The sequence below is a fragment of the Gadus morhua genome, chromosome 2 (genome assembly GCF_902167405.1).
Source record: "Gadus morhua chromosome 2, gadMor3.0, whole genome shotgun sequence".
NCBI lineage: Eukaryota > Metazoa > Chordata > Actinopteri > Gadiformes > Gadidae > Gadus > Gadus morhua.
In genome coordinates, this window is record NC_044049.1 from 16638421 (window position 1) to 16661393 (window position 22973).

Here is a 22973-nt window from a genome sequence, read left to right on the forward strand (position 1 = left end):
TAAGACGCAACAGGGCATTAGGGTGAAGTCAGGTCAGATCCAGATTTAAATTTAAAGTCCTTATACAAGGATTAATACAGATCTGCGGACTCACTCCAGACCTCCATTGACTGCCTTGAGGAGGTAAAAATTTGGATGGGAAGTAACTTCCTCCAAATGAACAATGAAAAAACAGAAGCCATTATTTTTGGCCCTTCCAATCTAAAGCCCCTCGCGCGGCCGACCCAGGTATTCTCTCCCCCTACGTCAAACCCCACACCAGAAACCTGGATGTCATCTGCGACTCGAATTTCTGCTTTGACAAGCAAATTGCTGCTGTAGTCAAGAGCAGTTTTTACCAGCTCAGAGTCATTGCTAAGATGAAAGCCCATTTATCATTTTACAATCTGGAAAAAGTAATACACGCCTTCATTACATCACGGCTGGATTACTGCAACTCCCTTTACCTAGGACTCCCTCAATCACTCCTCTCTTGCCTTCAGCTGGTCCAGAACTCCGCAGCAAGGCTGCTGACTGGATCCAGAAAGCGGGATCAAATAACCCCCATCCTAGCTTACCTCCACTGGTTGCCCATCCAGCACAGAATTAATTTAAAAACCCTACTTATGGTTTTTAAAGCCCTAAATGGCCTGGCCCCGCCCTATATCACAGAGCTCATCCACCGCCACTCAGCTCCCAGGTCCCTTAGATCATGTAGTATGGGTCTCCTGCACGTTCCACGCACTACATTAAAACAGAGGGGCGACAGGGCTTTTGCTGTGGCTGGCCCCCGCCTTTGGAATGAACTGCCGCCTTCACTTAGAGACGCTCCTTCCGTCACCATTTTTAAATCTAGGCTAAAAACACACCTCTTCTCCCTGGCCTTTCTTCCTTTTATATGTTGTTTATTTTTATGTTTTTCATCTACTGTCTATGTATGTGGTATGTGTTCTGTTATATGCCTTTTTGCACCATGTACGGCACTTTGGCCAGTGAAAACTGTTTAAATGTGCCTTATGAATAAATTGTTCTTACTTACTTACTAATACTCAATGGGGATCCTTAATACTCAAGGATTAATACTCAAAGTCAGTACTAATGGTAGGCCACTCTTTTGCAATGGACCATTCATTAAATTGATTCTTCATATGCTATATCTATAAATATAAATAGATGAATATAATAAGTTTGTGTGTGCTTATATGTGTATAGGTTTTGAATCACAAGGGGATTTCACTATGAGGGAGACTGTGTTCTTGTTAAGGTGCAATGCTTTCAATGAAACAACAAAAAACAAATGAAAAGCAAACAATGTTATACCTTTTTTATTCTGTAGAAAATCCTAAGGTTCCATTTTTTTAACACCAAAATGGAACACTTAATTCACAATCATGCTGCCCCAAATGTTACATTGTATTAAAAATGTTTCATGAAAGTGACGTCAACAAATATTGTATATATATATACTCATGTTTTTTGAAGATAAGTACATTTTATTTTCACAGCGCTGACATTGCGGACTGAATAGACCAATACAGTGTAGGCACAGTGCTCTGAAAACCTTTGGACTGGGACCCAAAGCAACAGTTCAACCTAATGTGTTCTTACCCGTTAATACTGAAATAGTAAAGGTGCTATAGGTAAGATAAGAGTTTTAAAGAGGGGATGAGATGCCCTGATTGGTCAGAAATGAGCCGGGAGTGGTCTAAAATCAAAATAGGATAATACAGATGTTCTCACAGCGCATTACACTAATAGCTGATGGATGGCTTTGCCATTTATAACAAAATACACTTATAAATGTGTTCTTAAAATCAACAGCACCTTTAAGGGGTCTTTATTAAACTTCATGGGTTGTTGATAAGCAAAAAAATATTCAGGAGATGCATAATGAAGAGCTACAGCTCATTATCACATACTCTGACTTGGATAATTGGCATTCCCAGAATTTGTTCAGTATAGATACGTGTACACTATTAGTAGATATAAGCTATCCTAAGAAGATGACTGGATTTTAAATGATAGATTTTAATTCTGTATACACTCGTCCTTCAACTCTGCAAAAGGAAACAGAACACGTACAAATCATAATGGTTAAATTAACTTTGATTTGTTTTTCAACTTTGAACTTCCCAGTACAGGTTTCAGAAACACAGCCGTTTAAGCAGGTTTTTAAACTCACAGACAGGAAATAAAAGAAACACATTATGTCATCCTAGCCACTGATAACATGCACACAATAATCTGATATTGAAAGGGGAATACCACATATTTTTTGCTATCATGTTATAAGTGTTCCTCGTTCCGACATGGTGATCTCATTATATCAGTGTACATTCATTAACAGGCTAAAAAAAAAGATCTATAAAACATACTCTAACTCAAGCGTAAATGGATTAGCTTTGCTTTGCAGTTGTATAATAACATATTATGATAAATGGTGACAAGACATTGCAACGTAACATACATTTAACGCAGCCGGCTGTACTGTTGTAAAACTGACACTACCAAAAGTACAATACTTAAAATGATAATAGCAGGCACTTGGCAGCTAAACAAACTTCAATTCTACAAAAGGTTGTGTTTAAATTCTGGTGGCCAAACCGTCTGAAAGACGAAGACAAGATTACTCTTAATAAGCATTGACACACAGCAATGCAAAGTCGGCAGGCTGGTTTGACAGCCACCATGTTGTGCTAGAAATAGAACATTCTGATGCGTTTTAAATAATTATAGTCGAAGTGAAATGAATGACGTATTGCTGAAAGATGTAGAATTTTAATAAACAATATATTTTTTCCACTGAGCCATGTCTCCTGCTTTTTATTTTTTTTGTATAAATTGTTTTAACAGTTGTGTCCAAAATACAAGATTAAGAGATCAACATTTTTTTCTCATAATTCCATTCTTTAAAAAATATCAAATATATAAATATAAGTATATGTTGAGATAGATAGCACCATGTTACAAAGACAATTCAACTTTTCACGTACAAAATTTGACAAGCAAATACACACATACGTACACACGTTTAAACATACTTACACCAATTGATATCAGTGTGCAGTGTTAGTTTGACAAGTGGCTAGCTTGGCTGCTAGCTTAGCATATAGCATATTACAAAACACATTTTGTTTCTCCCCTACAGAGAGAAGGGCCATTCAGTTAAAGAAAGAGTATGCCCTATGGGACATTTATTTTGTGCATCCTCGTATAATTTCCATTTATTTGGGGGTTGTAATATTTCCGCTGGCATAACAGTATTTGTGGGTTGAATATGTTCCTTTTTTACATTAAGGGACAAAGATGCAACCAGTAGTTCAGAGGGACACACGGAGAGGATGGTGGATGAAAAATACAACGGATGTCAAAAGTATCAACTTCCGTAGTGTGTAAAAAAAAACGTATTGCCTCAAAGTCAACAAAAGTGAATCTTGGCCGCACAGAAACGTTATCAAACCTTTTTTTTTTCTGTCGGAATAGAAATCCCGGGAGCTCAGTCTGATCAAAAACATTGTGTGAGCCAAAGGACGATGGCCACTTGAGGGCCCACTTAGAAATAAGCATTAATTGTCCACATATTTTTAAGTAAGAAGACATGTTTGTTTATATAAAGCATCATTGCAACAACCTCATGAGTAAAATTGTCCCCAACAAATAAAAACAGCAGCTCTTCTTTAATGGGGGGAGTGGCAGTGGAGACATTTAATTTCCACTGCATGTAAAACCTACGTTCACCAATTTTCTCACAAGTTATAAGCTTTAACAAGTCTTTTGTCCTCAAACAATGTGATCAGAATGTAATCTACGCCCCTCGTATTTCCAGATGTTTCAACGTTTACCTCTGTAACTTCAACCCCAAGATCAATTGCCATGAGTTTATTTTCCTAAGAAATACTGGATTGTTATGCTTGAGTTTCTAGCAAACAAAAATAAAAGACGGACCCTACAGTGGACCCCTTCGGCCTAGTCCGGAAGACTAGGGTAAGAGAGATGAGCCACAATTTAACAGTGCTTTCCTGTCATAACAGTCTTGTCATAAAGTGATGTTCACAAGCTGCACAAGCAATTTCAGTCTCTCTTTAGCTTGCATGGAGACATCAGTCTGTAGCTTGCACACACACACACACACACACACACACACACACACACACACACACACACACACACACACACACACACACACACACACACACACACACACACACACACACACACACACACACACACACACCAAGATTAAAGAGGAAGTTTTATCCTGTGTAGTATGGCATGCTATTAAAAGTACTTGCCACACCATGATTATCATAAACTCACTATCCAAACTTTTTTTTCTTTATATAAACACTAAATGGACAAGACGTGAAAACAGAGAAATCACACAAAAAAAAAAAAAGTTTGAAACACAATTAACACTAGACACAAAGAAAAGGTGTCGACAATAGCAACTATAAGACATTTCTTTTTTCTTTTGGACGGTGCTACAACACACAACAAACCAACAACAAACTAGGATCAAATCATACATACTATATTTTCTGCTCTAAATAACATAAAAAAATTTACTTCCTCTTGTCAACATTGTTATATTGTTTGAGGGAGATCTTGAAATCAAGCACCCCTGTGTTGCTCTACTTTTCCGCAGATCAAATCTATCAGAAAGAAAGAAGCAACGGGCACTGACACCTCAACGTATTGGATTCCTTTTCATTAATGTTGTCCAGACTGAAATGCACCGCCAGCAGATCCCACTCTCATCTAAACACTGAGTCAGTGAACCACTACTATGGACTTGGCAACTGCCAAAAACACACAATACACTATGGGCATCAACTTTGTCTTGTTGTTAAAAATAGAAGATGACAAATCCTGCTCATATAGTTACACAGGTCAAAACATTTGCTCACTATTTGTATGACTCAATTGCATTGAGCAACCAATTCTTTCTGGAAGAAAGAACTTCTTACCAGAAATTGCCTGACCCATATATGAACTTGGATTACCATACCATTACCAATGGGTCAAGAAGGAAAATATCCGTAATGGCAAACATTGTTAGTAGTGGGCAGAGACTTGTAGTGGGTAGGATTCCCCCAACCGATTGGAGAAACACCTCGATACTGATTCCAATAGCTAGGACACCAAATCAGAGCCCCTGCATAACAAAGTAAGACTGGTTTGACCATACCGTCATCAAGTGTCATACTGTCACCAAGAAAACAGAATCAACCGCTGAAGTAGTCTTTAGAAAATGTATCCATCTAATTGCATACTATGCAAGTAATGACTTAATACATTTCTGTAAACTTCAGTTTAGCTTATATTTTATTTTTATATCCATATTTAGATTGCATATATAAAAACAAATGTATTGTACTTTTGTACTGTACTATCATAGTTTGCTAATGTTATTTTATATTACTATTATTTGTTATTATAGTGAGGTACTGATGGGGGAATATAGAATTTGTTATTGATCAGTACAAAATCTGGTTGCGACTTGTGATGCATTATTTCACCTTTCAATTCCTCTGTTTTAAAATGTCTTCTATGATCTTGAACAAAATAATCTTTGCCATTTTGTCATCACTACTAAAATAATATGATCATCTCGAAAAAACTGTTAGCCAGTCTCCTCCAACCAGGTTGTGAATGTTCGACTCTGCTGCACTTATAGTATAATACCATTCTATTTACAACAATCGCTCATTATAACGCTCACACAAAGTTTCTGTGAGCCGTTACCATGGGGATAACCTGTCCCTCCTCCTTCCTCAAACTCGGTCAAAAATACATTTTTTTTGAGAACTCAGTGTTCCCAATTTCAGAGGGTCCCAATTTCACCACCAGTTGTGAGGTTGATAAATCCCTATAGGCCATTTCAGAATCTATCAAGTCTGTGTCCACCCAGATGTATGACCTTTAACAACACTCGACTGTTGTTAAATTCCTATCAAATCAGGATAAAAACAAAATAATAAGCCAAAAGTATATATATATATATATATATATATATATATATATATATATATATATATATATATAGTAACCTATGCGTCTCATAGTCCAATAATAATATGTTATTCAGAAGAAAGAAATAATTTTACCATTAATAACTTTACACAACAACACATATGCTGCTTCACATCTTCAGTTCAGGAAGCACAATAGCATCGCCTTGGGTCACATTTATAAAAACCAACATACTGCTCTGGTGTCCAAATTGAATTGTAAATTCACTTTAGTCCATTTATCTGACGGTGTCCCAGTCAAACACACACCCACACCACGCAATGTTTGCTCATCTTAATGACAGCGGTCTGCGCCATTTTGAACAGCTCATTCAACCTCCTACAAACATAGCCACACCACGACAAACCAAATGTCATCAAAAAATATTACAAAGTAATGGTTGCAATTTAACACTACGTCCATCCCTATGTTTTTCCTCTGCAATCAAAGACCGCCATAGCTCCCCAATGCACCTTTTGACCTATTTTTACTATTATTAATATTTGTGTTATTAATATTATTACGTTTTTTTTGTTTCATTGTTGACTTGCTTTCATCTTCACTCACTTGCTGGTTACCCTCAGTATTATACTTTGGAAAAGTGACCTACAATCCCACAAAGGGTCACTTATCTAAATGGGCCAGACAGATTTTTATCAAGACATTTTCAATTCATTTCAGGAAGCTAGTGACAATCGAAGAAGCAAAGTCAATATAGGCAGAATGCTGGCAGACATAGAAATGTTGTTTGCGGCAAACCTCACCAAGAGCTTCTTTGTTTTTTTTAAAGGATCATCTTGAGCAGTAGCAAGGGAGGTAGAGCAGGGCATCTGGCTTCTGCAGGGTTGCTGGTTCAATCCCCTTGGCTTCTACTGGCAAAAGTTGAACTGAGGTACTCTTGAGCAAGAGCCCACCTCAAGCCCACTGAGCTGCTTGCGATGTGCAAGGTGCTAGTGAGTCACGTTCCGCTGGCATTGTCACCCCGTATATCCGTGTGTGTGTGTGTGTGTGTGTGTGTGTGTGTGTGTGTGTGTGTGTGTGTGTGCTGAATCAGAAGCATGGATTGTAGTGCTCTTTGAGTGTTCATAAGGGCGGGATTCCCCTCAAATGCTGTCCGTTCCCATAACAGTCATGACCGCTTTCCTCTATTTAAAAGAGTCCATGAAAACGTTCAGACTTACCAGCAGAAGGTGGAGGCAGGGAAGGGGGGGTTGCGGGTTCTGGGATCTTCTCCCTTCAGGTTCGGAGATGTCGGGTCAAGGGTGGGTCGAGACCAGACCCATAAATTGAGGTCTTTTTGAGAAGACTAGTGAGAAATAGAGGGAGGCAGTGGTCTATTAAGCCTCCCCCCCCCCCCCCCCCCCCCACACAAGCTTATCCTCAACCATTGGAAATCCATTGGGAATTGGAAAAAATGTAATTGAAGGACAATCGTTGAAAGAAAAACTGCCCTGCTTCCGATGGATAGACTCTCACGCTTTAAGTGTGTAACTCCTCTTAGTTGGCGTCATCAAAACTAAAAGCAGAGAAGAAAGAAAATAAATCCCAAGACAAAATCACAGTCAATCTTGAAATCTCAATTCAGGCTGATAGTTGGCGGGCGGGTGAGAGGAGGGAGGAGAGGAGGGAGGACGGAAGGTAAGGGAATCAAAGAGGGAAAGGTAGGGAGTAATCTGAGGAGGAGGACGAACAGACAGCTGTGTGCTGCGGCTCGAGTTTGATGTAGAAACAGTTTGTGAGGACCGCTGGGGTTTGTCTTAATCAGCAGCGAGCGCTTCGGACAGTGACGCCGGCTCCAGGCACTCCTGCTTTATCTCTGCGTGTCCGGGGGGGGGGGGGACACAGGGAGAGGGTAAAAGATCGGTCATTCTATGTCCTAGTCCCAGGAAGTAGTTTGATTAACTCAACCCTATCCCCACAATAACCTAATACTGTAGTTAATTTATCAGAGAGAGAGAGAGAGAGAGAGAGAGAGAGAGAGAGAGAGAGAGAGAGAGAGAGAGAGAGAGAGAGAGAGAGAGAGAGAGAGAGAGAGAGAGAGAGAGAGAGAGAGAGAGAGAGAGAGAGAGAGAGAGAATATTGCAATAAGACTGGAAGTGTTGTTTACTTCTATTTGCTTTGTGTCCCGTGTGTGTACCTGTATCCGCCTCGGCCTTAGCGCTGTTCTCAGGCTCCCTTGGTGTGGGCGGGGCGGCTAAGGCGGGAGTCGGGGGTGATGGGTAATCTGGCGGGGTCATGTTTTCATCTGGCATGCCGGTTACCATGACGCCAGAGAGACTGATAGGCCGCTTTCCTATTGGAAGCTTCCTCTCTGGGAAACAACGCGAACACCAGTGTCTTATTTTTAAGCAGGTGAAAAAAAACACACTTTACTCGCAACAGAATCGATTAAATCATTGTGATGGTGAATAAAGTGTTAGACATTATGCACCTTAACCCATGCGCTTAGAAATATGAATATTGCACTGTTGATACAGAATAACTGTTTGTTGCACATCTTCCATGTTCATATATACAAGTACATATAAGGGTGTAGGTAGCAGGTCCCCATTGTGGCTCTTATACCTCATATATTGTCTTTTAATACCCTTTTTTAAATGTTTTATTGCTGTTTAGTGGCCTCTACTGGTCTGATGAGATGCAATAACATAACAATAAAGTACACCTACATTCCTCTCATTGATAATGATATAATACAAGTTAAAATTAAAATCACAAAAATGAAATGATGGTAGGCATTTTGGCAATGTAATTGTGTAATGCTGAATTTTCCTCCTGAATGATTGTGTAAATGTCATAGATTTAAACAAGCTGGATTGTGGTTAACTTATCGCCACATTAAAAATAGCGTGGTTATACTAATTTATTATAGACTCTATAAAACAAAGCTTTAAAACATTGCTGAATCAACCCTCCCAGTCCAACACTCACATCATTCAATACCATTACATCCCTGTCCCCAATGGGAGTTACGGAGTGCATAATTCACAGTATTAGTCATCCGTCATCATCCATGAATGGAGTCTCAATGCATCCCAGGTTGATAAGTAAATGTAATATGACAGATATGAATAATGAATAGTGTTGAATCTATTATTAATAATAAGGCTGTGTGCATATAAATAATTCTACTTATTATGCATAGATTCATATGATTATTAATAGAGAGAGAAAGGGAGAGCGCCATGAGAAAGGAAAGGGATAAAATCAGAAAAAGCTCAACATAAAAACCAACGAATGATGAAGAAGCATGAGGAAGGTTGGGAAGGAGAGGAGAGAGTGAGAGTGAGAGAGAGAGACAGAGATAGAGACGGGGAGAGAGAGAGGGAAACTGAACAAAACACTGCCCTACGGAGACATTTGAGTGTGAAAGAGGGAGAGGCTGTGAGATGAAAAGCAAGGGGAAAAGTATTTCTTCACATGTGGTAACCTACTTTTCTTCTGGCCCTTGTACTGCTGAGATTTCTTCCTCTGTTTGGACACCCCTGAAGGCAGGTCCTTAGTGGCTGGAACACACACAGAGACACACATACGCACACACACACACACACACACACACACACACACACACACACACACACACACACACACACACACACACACACACACACACACACACACACACACACACACGCCTGCTAAGTCAGATTGAAGTGAAATGTGCTTATGCATGTGCGCATGTTTGTGTGCATGCATGCCTGTGTGCATGCATGTGTGAATGTGTGTGTGTGTGTGTCTGTGTGCACTCAGTACCCGTATTGACGGCTGGGGGCTGGAGCTGGTAGCCCGTGAGCTGACACCATCCCACGGGGTAGAGGTCCGGGGACTGGCAGTCCACCCACTGGTCGTACTCGTCCTCCCAGCCGTCAAAGTGGATCCGCAGCAGCCGGTGGACGATGCGGGTCACCGTGGCGACGCAGATGAGCCGGGGCTCCATGAGGTCCACCGCCTCCAGCTTCATGCCGGGGCGGAAGCCGTGGTTTGGCACCTCCTGTGGGGGGGGGGGGAGAAGAGAGGAGAGGAGGGAAGGGATATATATAAATATATAAATATATGAGAGAGAGAGAGAGAGAGAGAGAGAGAGAGAGAGAGAGAGAGAGAGAGAGAGAGAGAGAGAGAGAGAGAGAGAGAGAGAGAGAGAGAGAGAGAGAGAGAGAGAGAGAGAGAGAGAGAGAGAGAGAGAGAGAGAGAAAAAGGTTAGTGATGAAAAGCAAGGCCAGAGATAGAGGGAGATTATAAGCAGAGGGGGGGGGGGGGGGGGGGGGGGCAGAAGAAGGAAATCAAAGAGGTCGGTTGGGTCACTCTGGAATCACAGTATAAATAAATATATATAAATAAAAAGGTAAGGGTCTGAATAATAATAAATGTCTGGCAGTTACAGTACTACAGCTGGGTGTGTTTCTCCTTTCCTTTGAGGGGAAGCCACAGGGCTGCCTAGGTATACAACTGGCGGTACCTTCGGCCAAAGTAAAGAAAAGAGGAACCGAATTAAGTGAGGTCCAGAAAAATGTACTACCTTGTTGAAAAGGTTGACGGGGGCAGCAACCGAGCTGGACTCCTTAAGGTACTCAAACCATCTGAGGGGAAGGTTGCTATAACCTAGAGCAGGAACACAGAGGAAACACTATGAAGTCATTCTGAGTCAGAGTCTTATACTCGGTTGTATTGTATTCAATTGTTTAATATAATAAAAGGACATTGAGTTCTTACATTGGAAATGTTTTTGATGTTTGCCTTGATTTTCTGGGTAATTTTGTTCTGTTCTTGGGTAAACATGACCCTATTCTACGCCATACTATACCATACTGTGTTCTACATGGGCGCATCACATAAAGACGGCAGAGAGAGTAAGACAGATGCTTTCAGGGTTTGAATTGCCACAGCAGGATGAGGCCCCGACACACACAGCTACCTCTGGGAGGGGTGAGTTGGATGCTGTTGATCTCACAGAAGCCGGCGGGGAAGATGGAGGGAGAGGTGCAGTGGTAGCAGAACCAATCGGACCCGTCCGCTGCCTCCGAGCCGTCGATCCCGATCATCAGGTAGCCATCAGCCAGAACCTAGCGAGGAAAGGGGAGCAGTTCCAAGTCCATGGTTTGGAAAGGTTGGACATGTTTAAAAACGTGGGAATGATTATGTTGTATATAAAGTTATACGAGGAGAATTTGTATTGAGTCAAGAAATCTCAACGTACAGAGCAAATTATTCATTTTTTTGTCCCCCTTGCAGTCACAAGAATAGCAATTGGCGGCTTTGTTTATCAATGTTTCCACACCAGTGTTTATACAGTACCAAATCCATGCGTCTGTACAAAAATATCTACTTCCACACCTCATATAACAACACAGAAACAGCACACGCCTGGCTTTTATATTCTCTTTAAACCCACAATTGGATCAGAGTTTCACTCCACTCAAGGTTTCAGCAGGTCACCACAGTCCAATGGTTCGTTATATATATCGTTATATATATCTTTGACCTCGCTTATTAGCCAACACAGATGGAGATGTTTTTGTGTTTTAGTTTGTTCCATTATTCCCATAGCTTAGTGGTTAATCAAAAGCAGCGGTCACAACGGTAGCAGTGGCTTCCAGGTGCGATACGTGTGGTATACCTCAGTGCTTTTGTTTTTCGTTTCCAACAGGGAGGTTTGGCTCAAAGCAGGGCTATTATGACCGAGATACATGGGACACAGACGCGACGCGTAGGAGGGCCATAGCGTTTTCTTTTTACCTGCTCCACAGACTCTTGTCTTTGTAGCGCGTGGTTTCATTCATTGCCAGTACTTTCCCGACACAGAAGATCAGCTTTACTGTGTGCAAATCGAGTGTTGCCAAGTGATAATGCAGTTGCTTATGCAGTGTTTAGAAGTGTACTATTTCAACTGGTACTGAATTAATTAACTCAATTGTTTAAAACTACATCCTGGATGGGTCATGGACACACATTGAGTCGATATTTTATGATATTGTGCAACATAAAGCCTCCCACGAGGTTGTTCTGCTGCCTCACGTTGCCTCTGCTACGATAAGTTATTCATTTGAATCCTTTTTAATGAGATGGTGCTCATCTTTTACACAGTTGTATGGAGCCTTATCCCGTTTGAGGGCCGCGTTGCAGCGAATAAAGGACAAGAAAATAGACCAGCTGCGCAAACAAAGAGATGATGTGATGCTTGCGGCCTCCGTGGTCCATGGTCCGTGTTAGCGGCTTCAGTGGATTATAACGGGCGCGCTCTGTTGCGGCCATACTGCGGCAAACGTGTCGCGCATCACGCCCGTGTCACGTGCTGCGCCGTGCCCGTGTGCCGTGTGTTTCAGCAGTTAAGTGATGCCTAGCGAGTCTCAGGACGTGAGTGACAGCTCCTTACCTTCCTGACCGTGGCCACGCAGATGGCAGACAAGTTCAGGGGGTCGATGGCCTCCAGCTTCATGCCATCTTTGAACCACTCTCCACTCTGGTCCACCTCGTTCACCTGACAAGAGACCCGAGACACGTTCATTAAGAGTGGCGCAGATAGGGGGCATGAGTTAACCCAATTGGGATAATCTTGGAGCAAACAACTGCAATGATTGCTTTTTTGATGAAGATAATTTATAATAACACCATTTGAGTGAGGAGAAATTAGGAGGAAAAAGGAGAAATAATTGAGGAAACTAAGAGCATTCTTTCAAATTAGATTAAGGAAAATATCTGGTTTTACGAAATGGAGAAGAGAGACTTGCGTTCAACTTAACATTTCTTAGGGTTCACTGCTGAGAAAACCTTCCTCCTGCTTCTCACTGCAGCTCCAAATTTGCATATGTTGTCCATATGCATATGTCCAATGAGTTCCTACCTTGGTGAACAGCAGTCCAGGGGCGTCCAACTGGCCCTCCAGCTTCTTTGCAACATCTGGAAGTCAACAAAGATTTATCATGGCCAAACGCACCAGCCCGTATATTTGACATCTGTTCAGTTCTGTGTTTCAGGGAATAGCTCAGCAGGGTAACCATATATAAACATAAATTATTTGACCACTACTTCCCTTTGACAATCCAAAAGCCCACATAAACATCCCCTTTAACGCTCCTTGACTTTGAATAGCCTCTTTGTGTGTGATCCTGTATGAAATGTATCCTGAATTTCATGTTGTTCCATGATCTACACTAACATTAATTTCCCTATCCATAACTCATAACATTGTGCTATTAATTCTTCAATTGAAATTGTAACTGATGTTAAACTATACTTTACTTTGCCTGTTCCGCTAAAATAATCTTTTACAATTGTGTTGGGGTTTGGGGGTTTCGAGTTCAAACCCCAAATTCCGCTGTTTATCTGTGAGCTTCCTTGAGGAAGACACTCTACCCTGTCTATCACGCCATTTCGAGCTCTCAAGGTCCACATTCATCTATTTCGTATCCTTAGTTTGCATAGTCTGCGAAAGTAGTCTGCCTAAAGTCTGAGGTTGGAAACAACTGCCCTAATCCTCAACTGCTCCGGAGTCCAAAAATAAATAACACTTTGAATACGTGTCTGCTGTCTGCTGAACAACGTTTTAATAGTGGTCTCACATATCAGACTTTAGATAATTAGTTAACATCTAAAGTCTGACGGCAGACAAGGTCAAACCTGGCTGAACATGTTATTTTACTTTGTTATCGCTTCATATTTGTTGCGACAAATCATGTCGCTTGAGGTTGGGATCTGTAAGCGTGTAATTAGCTAACAGTGAACACAAACTCAACAAACTGCAGTTGTTGGTCTCTAGCCCAGGATCTCTGTACTTCCCCACCCATGAACAGTTCTGCTACAACAGGAATGCTAGGTCTCAGATTATATTGATAGTGACTCATACAGCCCCGCCTTACCGGAGCGCTTGAAGCGGTGGCCGATGGAGCGGGACCAGCCGATGCTGTGGATCAGCGGGCTGTACATGTGACACCAGAAGTCGTCCGTACCGTCCGCACACTCCTCGTACACCAGCCGCAGGCGCCCCCCAATCACCTGGGAGAAGGACGCGCAGGCACGCATGTGCATGTGACCACACACACACACACACACACACACACACACACACACACACACACACACACACACACACACACACACACACACACACACACACACACACACACACACACACACACTTTAATTATTACGGCTGCTGTGGAAGCATTTAAAAAGCTGAATAAGAAGAAGAATGGACGCAATTAAATGCCATAGAGGTGTTTTCTTGTTGTTGTGGTTATTGCTGTTGCTTCTCTATCCAGATGAGTTGGACAAACATTGCAGGAATATTCAATCCTTTTCTTAATTTTTATGTATGAATTAAAACCAATGAATAAAATATGTCTTGCAATAAAGATCAATTTATCTGCATCTTTATTTACGTTCAACATTCCCTTGATTAACGCAGTGCGGTGAACTGATTTCAATTTCCTGGACAGAGGGGAAAAAAGGCTGCTGGGTCTGTGAGCGAGTTGCAGGAAAAGGGAGTCGTTAAAATGTCATCATCTCCATCGTCAATATTCCTGCATTTATTCACACATGTGTCTACCCGGGGCCTGGCTCACAATTTTGCCTGGTCCGGTGCTGGGAAAACTGCTGAATCGACTTAAGTGTTACGGCACTTTGAGTCTGGCTTGTGTTCATACACTACCACAACCCAGTAAACTGGCAGAACTATTTACGGGGAACAAACTGCATGTGAAAGAGTCCTTTGTTTTTTTGGATTTGAAATAAAACAGCTTTTTTTATTGTTTTTTTACATGAACTGAAAAAACTATCAACAATGAATAAATGTATGCTGAAAGAAGTAAACTATTCCACAGTCAGTGTATCAGATGGACTCACTCATCATGCATGATCTATATGGATTCTATTATGGATATGTGGAACAAAAAAACATTTTCACAACAAGAGCAACCTATAAAATGTGTAAGTCAATAAGACAGACGTGTTGTCAGACCCACCTGTTCCACCAGGGCTACCCGTGTCCTGCACAAGTGGCCCTTGTCCACCACCTCCACCCTCATCAGCTTCTTGAAGGGAAACTGCAGACTCTCCTGTACCTGGAGAGACAAAGGTCAGGGGCCATGATGAACCTTTACCGCTACACACGTTCCCTGTTCCACACAATTTGCCTCATGAAAAAGGTGGCTGCAACTTCATTAACATGCTTAAGGGTAATGACAGATTGGTGTGACTATGTGTGAGAGAAAGAGAAGGCAGTGTATCTGTACTGTCTCTATGTGTTTATCCGTGCACTGTCTCTCTCTCTGTGTGTGTGTGTGTGTGTGTGTGTGTGTGTGTGTGTGTGTGTGTGTGTGTGTGTGTGTGTGTGTGTGTGTGTGTGTGTGTGTGTGTGTGTGTGTGTGTGTGTGTGTGTGTGTGTGTGCCTTAGTAGTGAAGTCAGGGGGAAGTGTCTTGGAGCCTGTGAGTCTCTTGACAAGGAAACTCTTCCAGTTGGTGCATCTGTGAAGGATAGCTAAGGAGAGAACGCACAGGAAATAAAAACACACATACATATATTTATTAAATATAACTTGCTGGTCCCTTATTTATCACTAGGTGCGAGATTGACAATCCCACTTGTGAGGTCACCAGTGGAATGGCTTGCAATGTCAAACAGACCTCAAGCCTGTTGGTAATCAAGGGGCTCCATTAACACATGTATTGTTGTTGTCAGATAACTGTGTAAATGTCAATGTCCGAAGCTGTGTTCGAAATCGTTCCCTATTCACTCACTCACTATTCCCTATATAGTGTTCATGATATAGTGCACTATATAGGGAACGAACAAATGAGAATTCGGACACTACGCTGAACATTTCTAAACGTAATTTGCATCAGTAAATGTGCATCATGTAAACAAACCGGGCACTCACGAGGAAAGCTGGAGGTTGTATTGATGTTGAATGTTACATTTCCTTGATCAAGGTTTTTCTTATTAATTTTGAATGTTACATTTTCTATGTTAAATCCCAAATAAATTATTGACCTTTCTAAACGAAAGCCGGAGACTCCATTAAATGTATTAGCTTTCACGGTTATTCAGCTTCTCCTTCTCCTCCGGAAAAACACGAATAGGGAACGATTTCGAACACAGCTCTTGTCTGGTAAGTGTAAGGGTCATTTGAAAATATACCCTTTGCGTGAGGCGTCATGGCAGAAACCAACACAGGTGTCCCTCATAACACTAAACATGGTTCCTCTTAATGCACGAGGGGACATGATCCATGGCAAATGAGTGATGTCCTCAGTTTTTCTAGTGAATCTGCGCTTGAAATTGTATTCATAGACGCCACATTGGCCTTTGGATAGTAACCTTTCTCATCTGATTATAGTAGTGATGAATAAAAACGACTGATATAGTCGTTTTGATTCAAGGGTTTATGATCTACGGAAAGTATAAAGTTTGTTAAAAATTAAATGTATCTGAAGTATGTGTAATTAGATTAAACATTAATATAACAACTACACGTTGATATAGGTTGAGAAATTAAACCGTCTTTTTTGTCCAAAAAACCGCAGCTCCTTTGTTTACAGGCCTTAGTATGTATGTCTACGCCTGTGCGGTATTAAAAGCAGTACATCCAGTTAGTGTTAGGACATTATGAGCTTACATTTTGGGGGTACGAGAGGTTTGCCCCCGGCAGCACACCACCCCACTGGGTGGATGTCGGGCACGCACAGGTTACACCAGAAGTCACGGGCGGAGTCGCTGTCGAAGCCCTCGTACCGCAGCAAGGCCTTGAACCCTGCAGGCGCACACACGTGCGCACACACACACACACACACACACACACACACACACACACACACACACACACACACACACACACACACACACACACACACACACACACACACACACACACACACACACACGTTCACCATCACTATAATCTTGCATTTTATGCCAGCGAAGAGTCATCTATCAAATATCGTGTACCCGACAGTTTGATGATGCCAGCGATCCAGTAGACCCTCATGGGCAGTCCACTGTCCGTATTAGGCACCTCCACCCTGACACCCTCACTGATGTCCCCCCAAGAGGTTCCCATGGGAACCTGAGGGACAAAAATGAAAGACAAAAGCACCTACATCAACGTGGCTCAGATAGATAAACTGTAAACTAATTGTCAAGCTATTCCACCTAATAACAGCAGACTTATCCAATTAGTTAGGATCTCTGTCCACCTTTACCATGAGCTCCTTAGTGTGTGTGTGTGTGTGTGTGTGTGTGTGTGTGTGTGTGTGTGTGTGTGTGTGTGTGTGTGTGTGTGTGTGTGTGTGTGTGTGTGTGTGTGTATGTGTGTGTGTGTGTGTGTGTGTGTGTGTGTGAGAGAAAGAGAGACAGAGACAGGGAGTGTATATTCTGCATGCGTCCTTGTGTTTTCCCACATGTTTAAAGCAGCTGACAGGAGCTCCAGCCACATCGCCGTCTCCTAGGTAACGGCCCCAGTCGAATGACTCCACAGACACAACTAGAAAACAGATCATGGACAAACAAACAAAGCAGCATTCAGTGAGTTACCATCGCAACCGACCTCCTGCATCCGCTAATATCAATGTTTTTACCGATAGTTTGTAGCAGTGGTGCGCACTCTAAAATTGTCCTTATGCTTCGCCAGGGAACAAACAGTGGGACTGTGTCATGTGCATGGCACATTATTACTTTTTTCAGACTGAGAATGGACACAACTCTAAAGAATAATATTTTAAAATCGAAATGTTGTTCAAATGGATTCCACTGATAGGGGCATAAGTTTGGCAAAATTCCAAATTCAACTATACTTTAAGCAAACAGTACCATATAGTCGTTACTAGACTCATACTACTGACTTCTTCCATCCAATAACCCTTCCTTCCAGAACATACCAGCCTTTTTCACACTGTTCTGTTGGTTGGCTTGGTACTGGGCATAGACCGCTAGCTTGGCCATCAGCGGCTGTTTCTGGAGAACCTTGGCCTTCTTCGTGGGTGGCTTTCCCTTTTAAAAACAGAACCGGACAGACAGAAAGATACAGAGGGAGAAGTAGGGAGAACAATTATGACTGGGGAATGAATGAGTGTGCGTGTGTCACTATGGGAATTTCTAATGAACTACAGACAGTGTTCATAATGTGTTCAATTGGCTAAAAGAACTCCACAAGTATGGGGCATACTGTTTGGGCGTCGTAGTAAAAACACACTCAATCTTTTACTCTGTGGTGTGAAATCTCATTTGGGCTGCAGCCTTTTCGTTATACATTGCATTGTCATATTTTGTGCTTGTTCATCTTGAAAAGCTCTTTGTTACATTGCGTTAGAATTTAACTATACCCTTAGAAGGATCATAAACATTATCTGGCCTTAAGGTGAGACACGGCAGGTGAATACGATTTTTTTTTTAACTAACAGATATCTTTATGAAACTTTACCGGTTGATTAGCCACATGATTAGAAGAAGAAAATGCATTGAAAGTTTTCTGTAATTGTATGTTAAGATATGCTAATTAGGCTATATCTAATAAAATATGCGCAAATATGCATACATTTTGAAACGAAGAATCGGACCATTGGAAAAAGCCAGGCTCAAAATTATTTTTTCATGTTGTTGCTATATTAAATAGAAAAATATTTACAAAGGGGATTATGGATATCTCCTTTCGTTATCCAGTTAATCAGAAAATACTGCCAATGCCTTAAAAAAATGTATTGCCGCCCTATTTTTATGCATAAAATGTCATGTAAATCAGGCCAAGAATGATATATCAACAAATCCCACTGTAAAAATCTTCATATAATAGCTGAGAATAAGATTCTAAAGTTTGGTGCATGTAGGTGCTACAGAAGTGGAGATTCCTTGCTTGGCGTGTGAGGAAAAACTCATTTTGAGAAAACGGCCTTTAAAGATTCTTATGGCAAAAGCCAACCAAGCTTGAGAGCATACCACGTGATACATTCGAACCAATCGTCCGGTCGGAAATCGAGTCCAGCCAATCAGATATCAGTTTTATGTTGTGCAGCAGATCGAGTGCTTTCCAATGATACCACGGAACACATATGACAGAGACCGGCTGTATTTGAAACGGTGCGTAATAAAGCAAACGTTTGGTGAATCTTCTGTAAAATACAGAGGCGCAAGTTGACAAACTATAATAAAACAAACACCTAAATGTTTCGTTTTGACATTTTTTTTTCTTTTGTGCGAAACATTACATGTTAATGGTGCAAAATAGCCCAAAATATCAAAATTGACCAGTGACTGAAAAATCGATGATTTTGCCTGCCGTGTCTCGCCTTAAATGCTATATGTAAGTACATGGCAAACCAAGTTGTGTTCAAAGACCATGGCCTTTTTGATGTGTTAGATGGACAACAGTAGACAAATTGTTCTTTATTTTTTTTTAAAAAATGTTTTTTTTTTTTTAAATGGGGTGGTTGTGTGCGTGTGTCTCTACCTGTAGTCTGGCTAGGATGCTGGCCTTCTTAGAGTTGGAAGAGTAACTTCTGGAGCAGGAGACACTGCAGAACCTCTTGGTTTTACTGTAAAATGCATCTCGAACACCCACCATGCCACACATCTCACATGTAGCTAGAGAGAGACAGAGATGGGGGAGAGACAGAGAGGAGAGAGAGGGAGGGAGGGAGGCAGGGGAAGAGATATAAATGGACAGAAAAGCAGAACAAGAAGAGGAGGACCAGAGGGTAAACAATGGGACATTTACTGAATTCTTTGACATATTTTAGAGCAAAGTATTTAAAATCAGTCTGGGTGATCAAACCATTGTAACTGTGTCTCCTAGCTTCACTAAAACCTCTGTTGTCATTATAACTTGTAAAAATCACTGTTGTGCCGATTACGTTTTCTGCCTGAACATGCCAGCACAAATGTAATAAAGCTATACTGTGCAACAAACATTAATCGAAAGACCAAATGCAATATTGCCATTGTTTACTCTTGATGCAGGCGCACTCACTGTAAATTGAAGTCAGTATGACAAATTCAATTGGTAAAGGTTGTTTTAGTGAAGCCAGTGTCACAGTTACAATAGTCACCCAGACTGGTATTGTCCTTTAACCTTTTGTGCATGCAAAATTACATACACATTACACACGCAGACGCATACACAGACACACACTGACCCATGCCGGCCTTCCCATCCGGGTAGGTGTACAGCTGCCCATTGGTCTTGATGAGGGTCAGAGAGGAGGAGCCTGGGGAGGTCAGAGGGAGGATGCCTCCGCCTCCACCTCCTCCTCCTCCTCCTCCTCCTCCGCCTATACCCCCTCCCCCTCCTGCTCCTAACCCCGGGCCGTCCTCCTCCTCGCTCTCCTCAGGGCTGGAGGCGCTGCCGCCGCTCGACTCCTCGCTGCAGCTGCTGCTCCTCTCGTCGTCCAGGCCGTCGAACATCCCGAAGGAGTCACGGCGCTTCCGAGACGGACGATCCGCCTTCAGACAGAGGACGAGAAGGAGGGGAAGGAGAAGGAGAAGGAGGAGAAGATGGTTAGGCAAGGTCATAGGTCACATGACTTGTTACTGCTCTGATACATGGCACACATTAGAGCAATCAAACAGGTAGGAACAAAAGAGAAACATGGTTCACTATGGTAGCGATTAGCGGTTTCTGCAATCTAGAGTTACTGGAGTGGCGTAAACATAGCAGTCCATCGTTATCATGGTTACAGGAGATCTCTTCAGGAGGCAAAGGGGAAATGGGCAGGCCTAAGTAGACCTCACATCCGAGCCATTAAAAGCATAATCACGGCCAATTCAACATGGCTTGACGGGTTAAAAGCATACGAAATAGAATCCTAGTGTTGCCTGATTGGATAGTCTGAAATCTTCAAGCTACATACAACTACAGGAGGAGGTCAAGAGATCTCTGGTTAGGACAGGCTACTGATTGGAGAGCTGGGACAAAAGGGTCTGGTTTAGAACCCCATTGGCTGCATCTTGTAGGACACCCAACCCTTATGCATCTTAAGTTTTCACTTTAAGTGACGTAATAAAAGCGTCCTGCAGTGTTTATATACTTAATAGTAAATATAAATCTAGCAGTTCCTATATCCTTCCTGAATGTGATCCGGACATGCAAACAAGTACACACACTGTACCTTGGTTGTTGTTATAATGTTGTTGATGATGTTATTAGCTTTAGTACCTTTTCAATTCCAATGATTATGGTATTATTAATGTAAAAATGCGCACTTATGTGCACATCATTTCTCAGGTAGGCAGGAATCCACCTGACCACCATCGTACAGTGCCCGGTAACAAGCATCTGTTTGACCAATTTATCACACACACACACACACACACACACACACACACACACACACACACACACACACACACACACACACACACACACACACACACACACACACACTCACTCACTAATACCATATTGGTCCAAGGTGACTTTCAGTGCCAGTCAGAACGCATTGTTTTGCACAACAGTAGTATTTACAGACCTCGTCTCAAGCCAGAGTGCTTAAAGTATGCACAATCAATTGTTAACATCCATCGATTGCAAATCATTAATGGCGAGTATAGCAGTAACATAGTTAACAAAAATAATCTTGGTGTCGCGTTGATAATGTATATTTCTAAAACACACATACGGACTTGCACACGCCCCCTTAGCTTATCTCTCACTCTTTCCGTCTGTCTCAATGTTATAATTTGGAGGTCAGTCCGTACGTATAAGGCATGACAGCTGTTGCATGCAAAGACAGCACAAGTCTAGATTCTGTTATGTTAGGTTTGGTGCCACTGCCAACACCACTGCAGTGCGGTGCATTGGGTGTCTGGGAGAGAGAGAGAGAGAGAGAGAGAGAGAGAGAGAGAGAGAGAGAGAGAGAGAGAGAGAGAGAGAGAGAGAGAGAGAGACAGAGAGACAGAGAGACAGAGAGAGACAGAGAGAGAGACAGAGAGAGAGAGAGAGAGAGAGAGAGAGAGAGAGAGAGAGAGAGAGAGAGAGAGAGCGAGAGAGAGCGAGCGAGAGAGATTGACAGGCAACGAGAGAAAATGTATTTGCCGGGAAAAAAAAGGCATTTTATCTTTTGCATATGCGTCAAGCTAATCGCTGATTTCCTTGCCTAATGTTTCATGTAACTGTCATCAACGAATCACAATCACTGCAGTGTATACAATGACAACAACAAAGAAAGAAAATTGTGTGGGGGGGGGGGGGTGCAAAAATAAGTAGGCTAGTCGCACACACAAGGCATAAACTTACCAAGTCTCTTGTATTGTCCATTAGCCAATCATGCAGAACCACTTCGGAAATGTAATGAAAGGACAGCCAAAATGATGAGAGAAGACACTCCAAATGTCACGCAAAAAAGGGAAAAACTACATTAACTCCAGCATCTGACATATCAACAAAATTATCATATTTCAAACGCGCAGGCGTGATTTTTACACCCGCCGGTTGCTGATTGGTCCACGGCTCTTCTTCGCGGGTATTATTTAAATGAACCATCGTTTACTAAGTCCGAGTTCATCACCGCCCTCTACTGCGGCAAAAGAGGGAGAGAGAGAGCAATACAGACATCGATAGACAGAGAGAGACAGAGAGAGAGAGAGAGAGAGAGAGAGAGAGAGAGAGAGAGAGAGAGAGAGAGAGAGAGAGAGAGAGAGAGAGAGAGAGAGAGAGAGAGAGAGAGAGAGAGAGAGAGAGAGAGAGAGAGAGAGAGAGAGAGAGAGAGAGAGAGAGAGAGAGAGAGAGAGAGAGAGAGAGAGAGAGAGAGAGAGAGAGAGAGAGAGAGAGAGAGAGAGAGAGAGAGAGTTTCTGTGAGTCTGTGGGGAGGGGGAGGGGGGGTCCAAAATCGAAAGTAAGGGTGGTCAAGCAAGAACAAAAATTAAAGTAGAGACAAAGGATTGTTGGAGGAAGGGGGGCAAGAGAGATGACGGGCCAATATAGTTATGCAATTAGGAACCCCCACTTTTAATGAGCTAACTGCAGTGGGTGACCCTAGCACTCGTTCATTCATTCATTCAT

At 42.1% G+C, this 22973-nt stretch overlaps 1 protein-coding gene across 1 annotated transcript; it reads right to left on the reverse strand.

The window, feature by feature from the left end:
• Positions 1–1288: 1288 nt before the first annotated feature.
• Positions 1289–22417, reverse strand: LOC115534779 (MBT domain-containing protein 1). The gene is made up of 18 exons (XM_030346002.1): positions 22209–22417; positions 20110–20416; positions 19425–19558; positions 17860–17971; positions 17383–17465; positions 16931–17048; positions 16602–16736; positions 15375–15463; positions 14949–15047; positions 13845–13980; positions 12830–12885; positions 12362–12466; positions 10904–11051; positions 10508–10590; positions 9745–9982; positions 9426–9497; positions 8129–8302; positions 1289–7807 (listed from the first exon to the last, which is right to left on the reverse strand). Exons 1-18 carry the CDS (start codon positions 22227–22229, stop codon positions 7749–7751), a joined length of 2169 nt encoding a protein of 722 aa, XP_030201862.1. The 5' UTR covers positions 22230–22417; the 3' UTR covers positions 1289–7748.
• Positions 22418–22973: the final 556 nt, after the last annotated feature.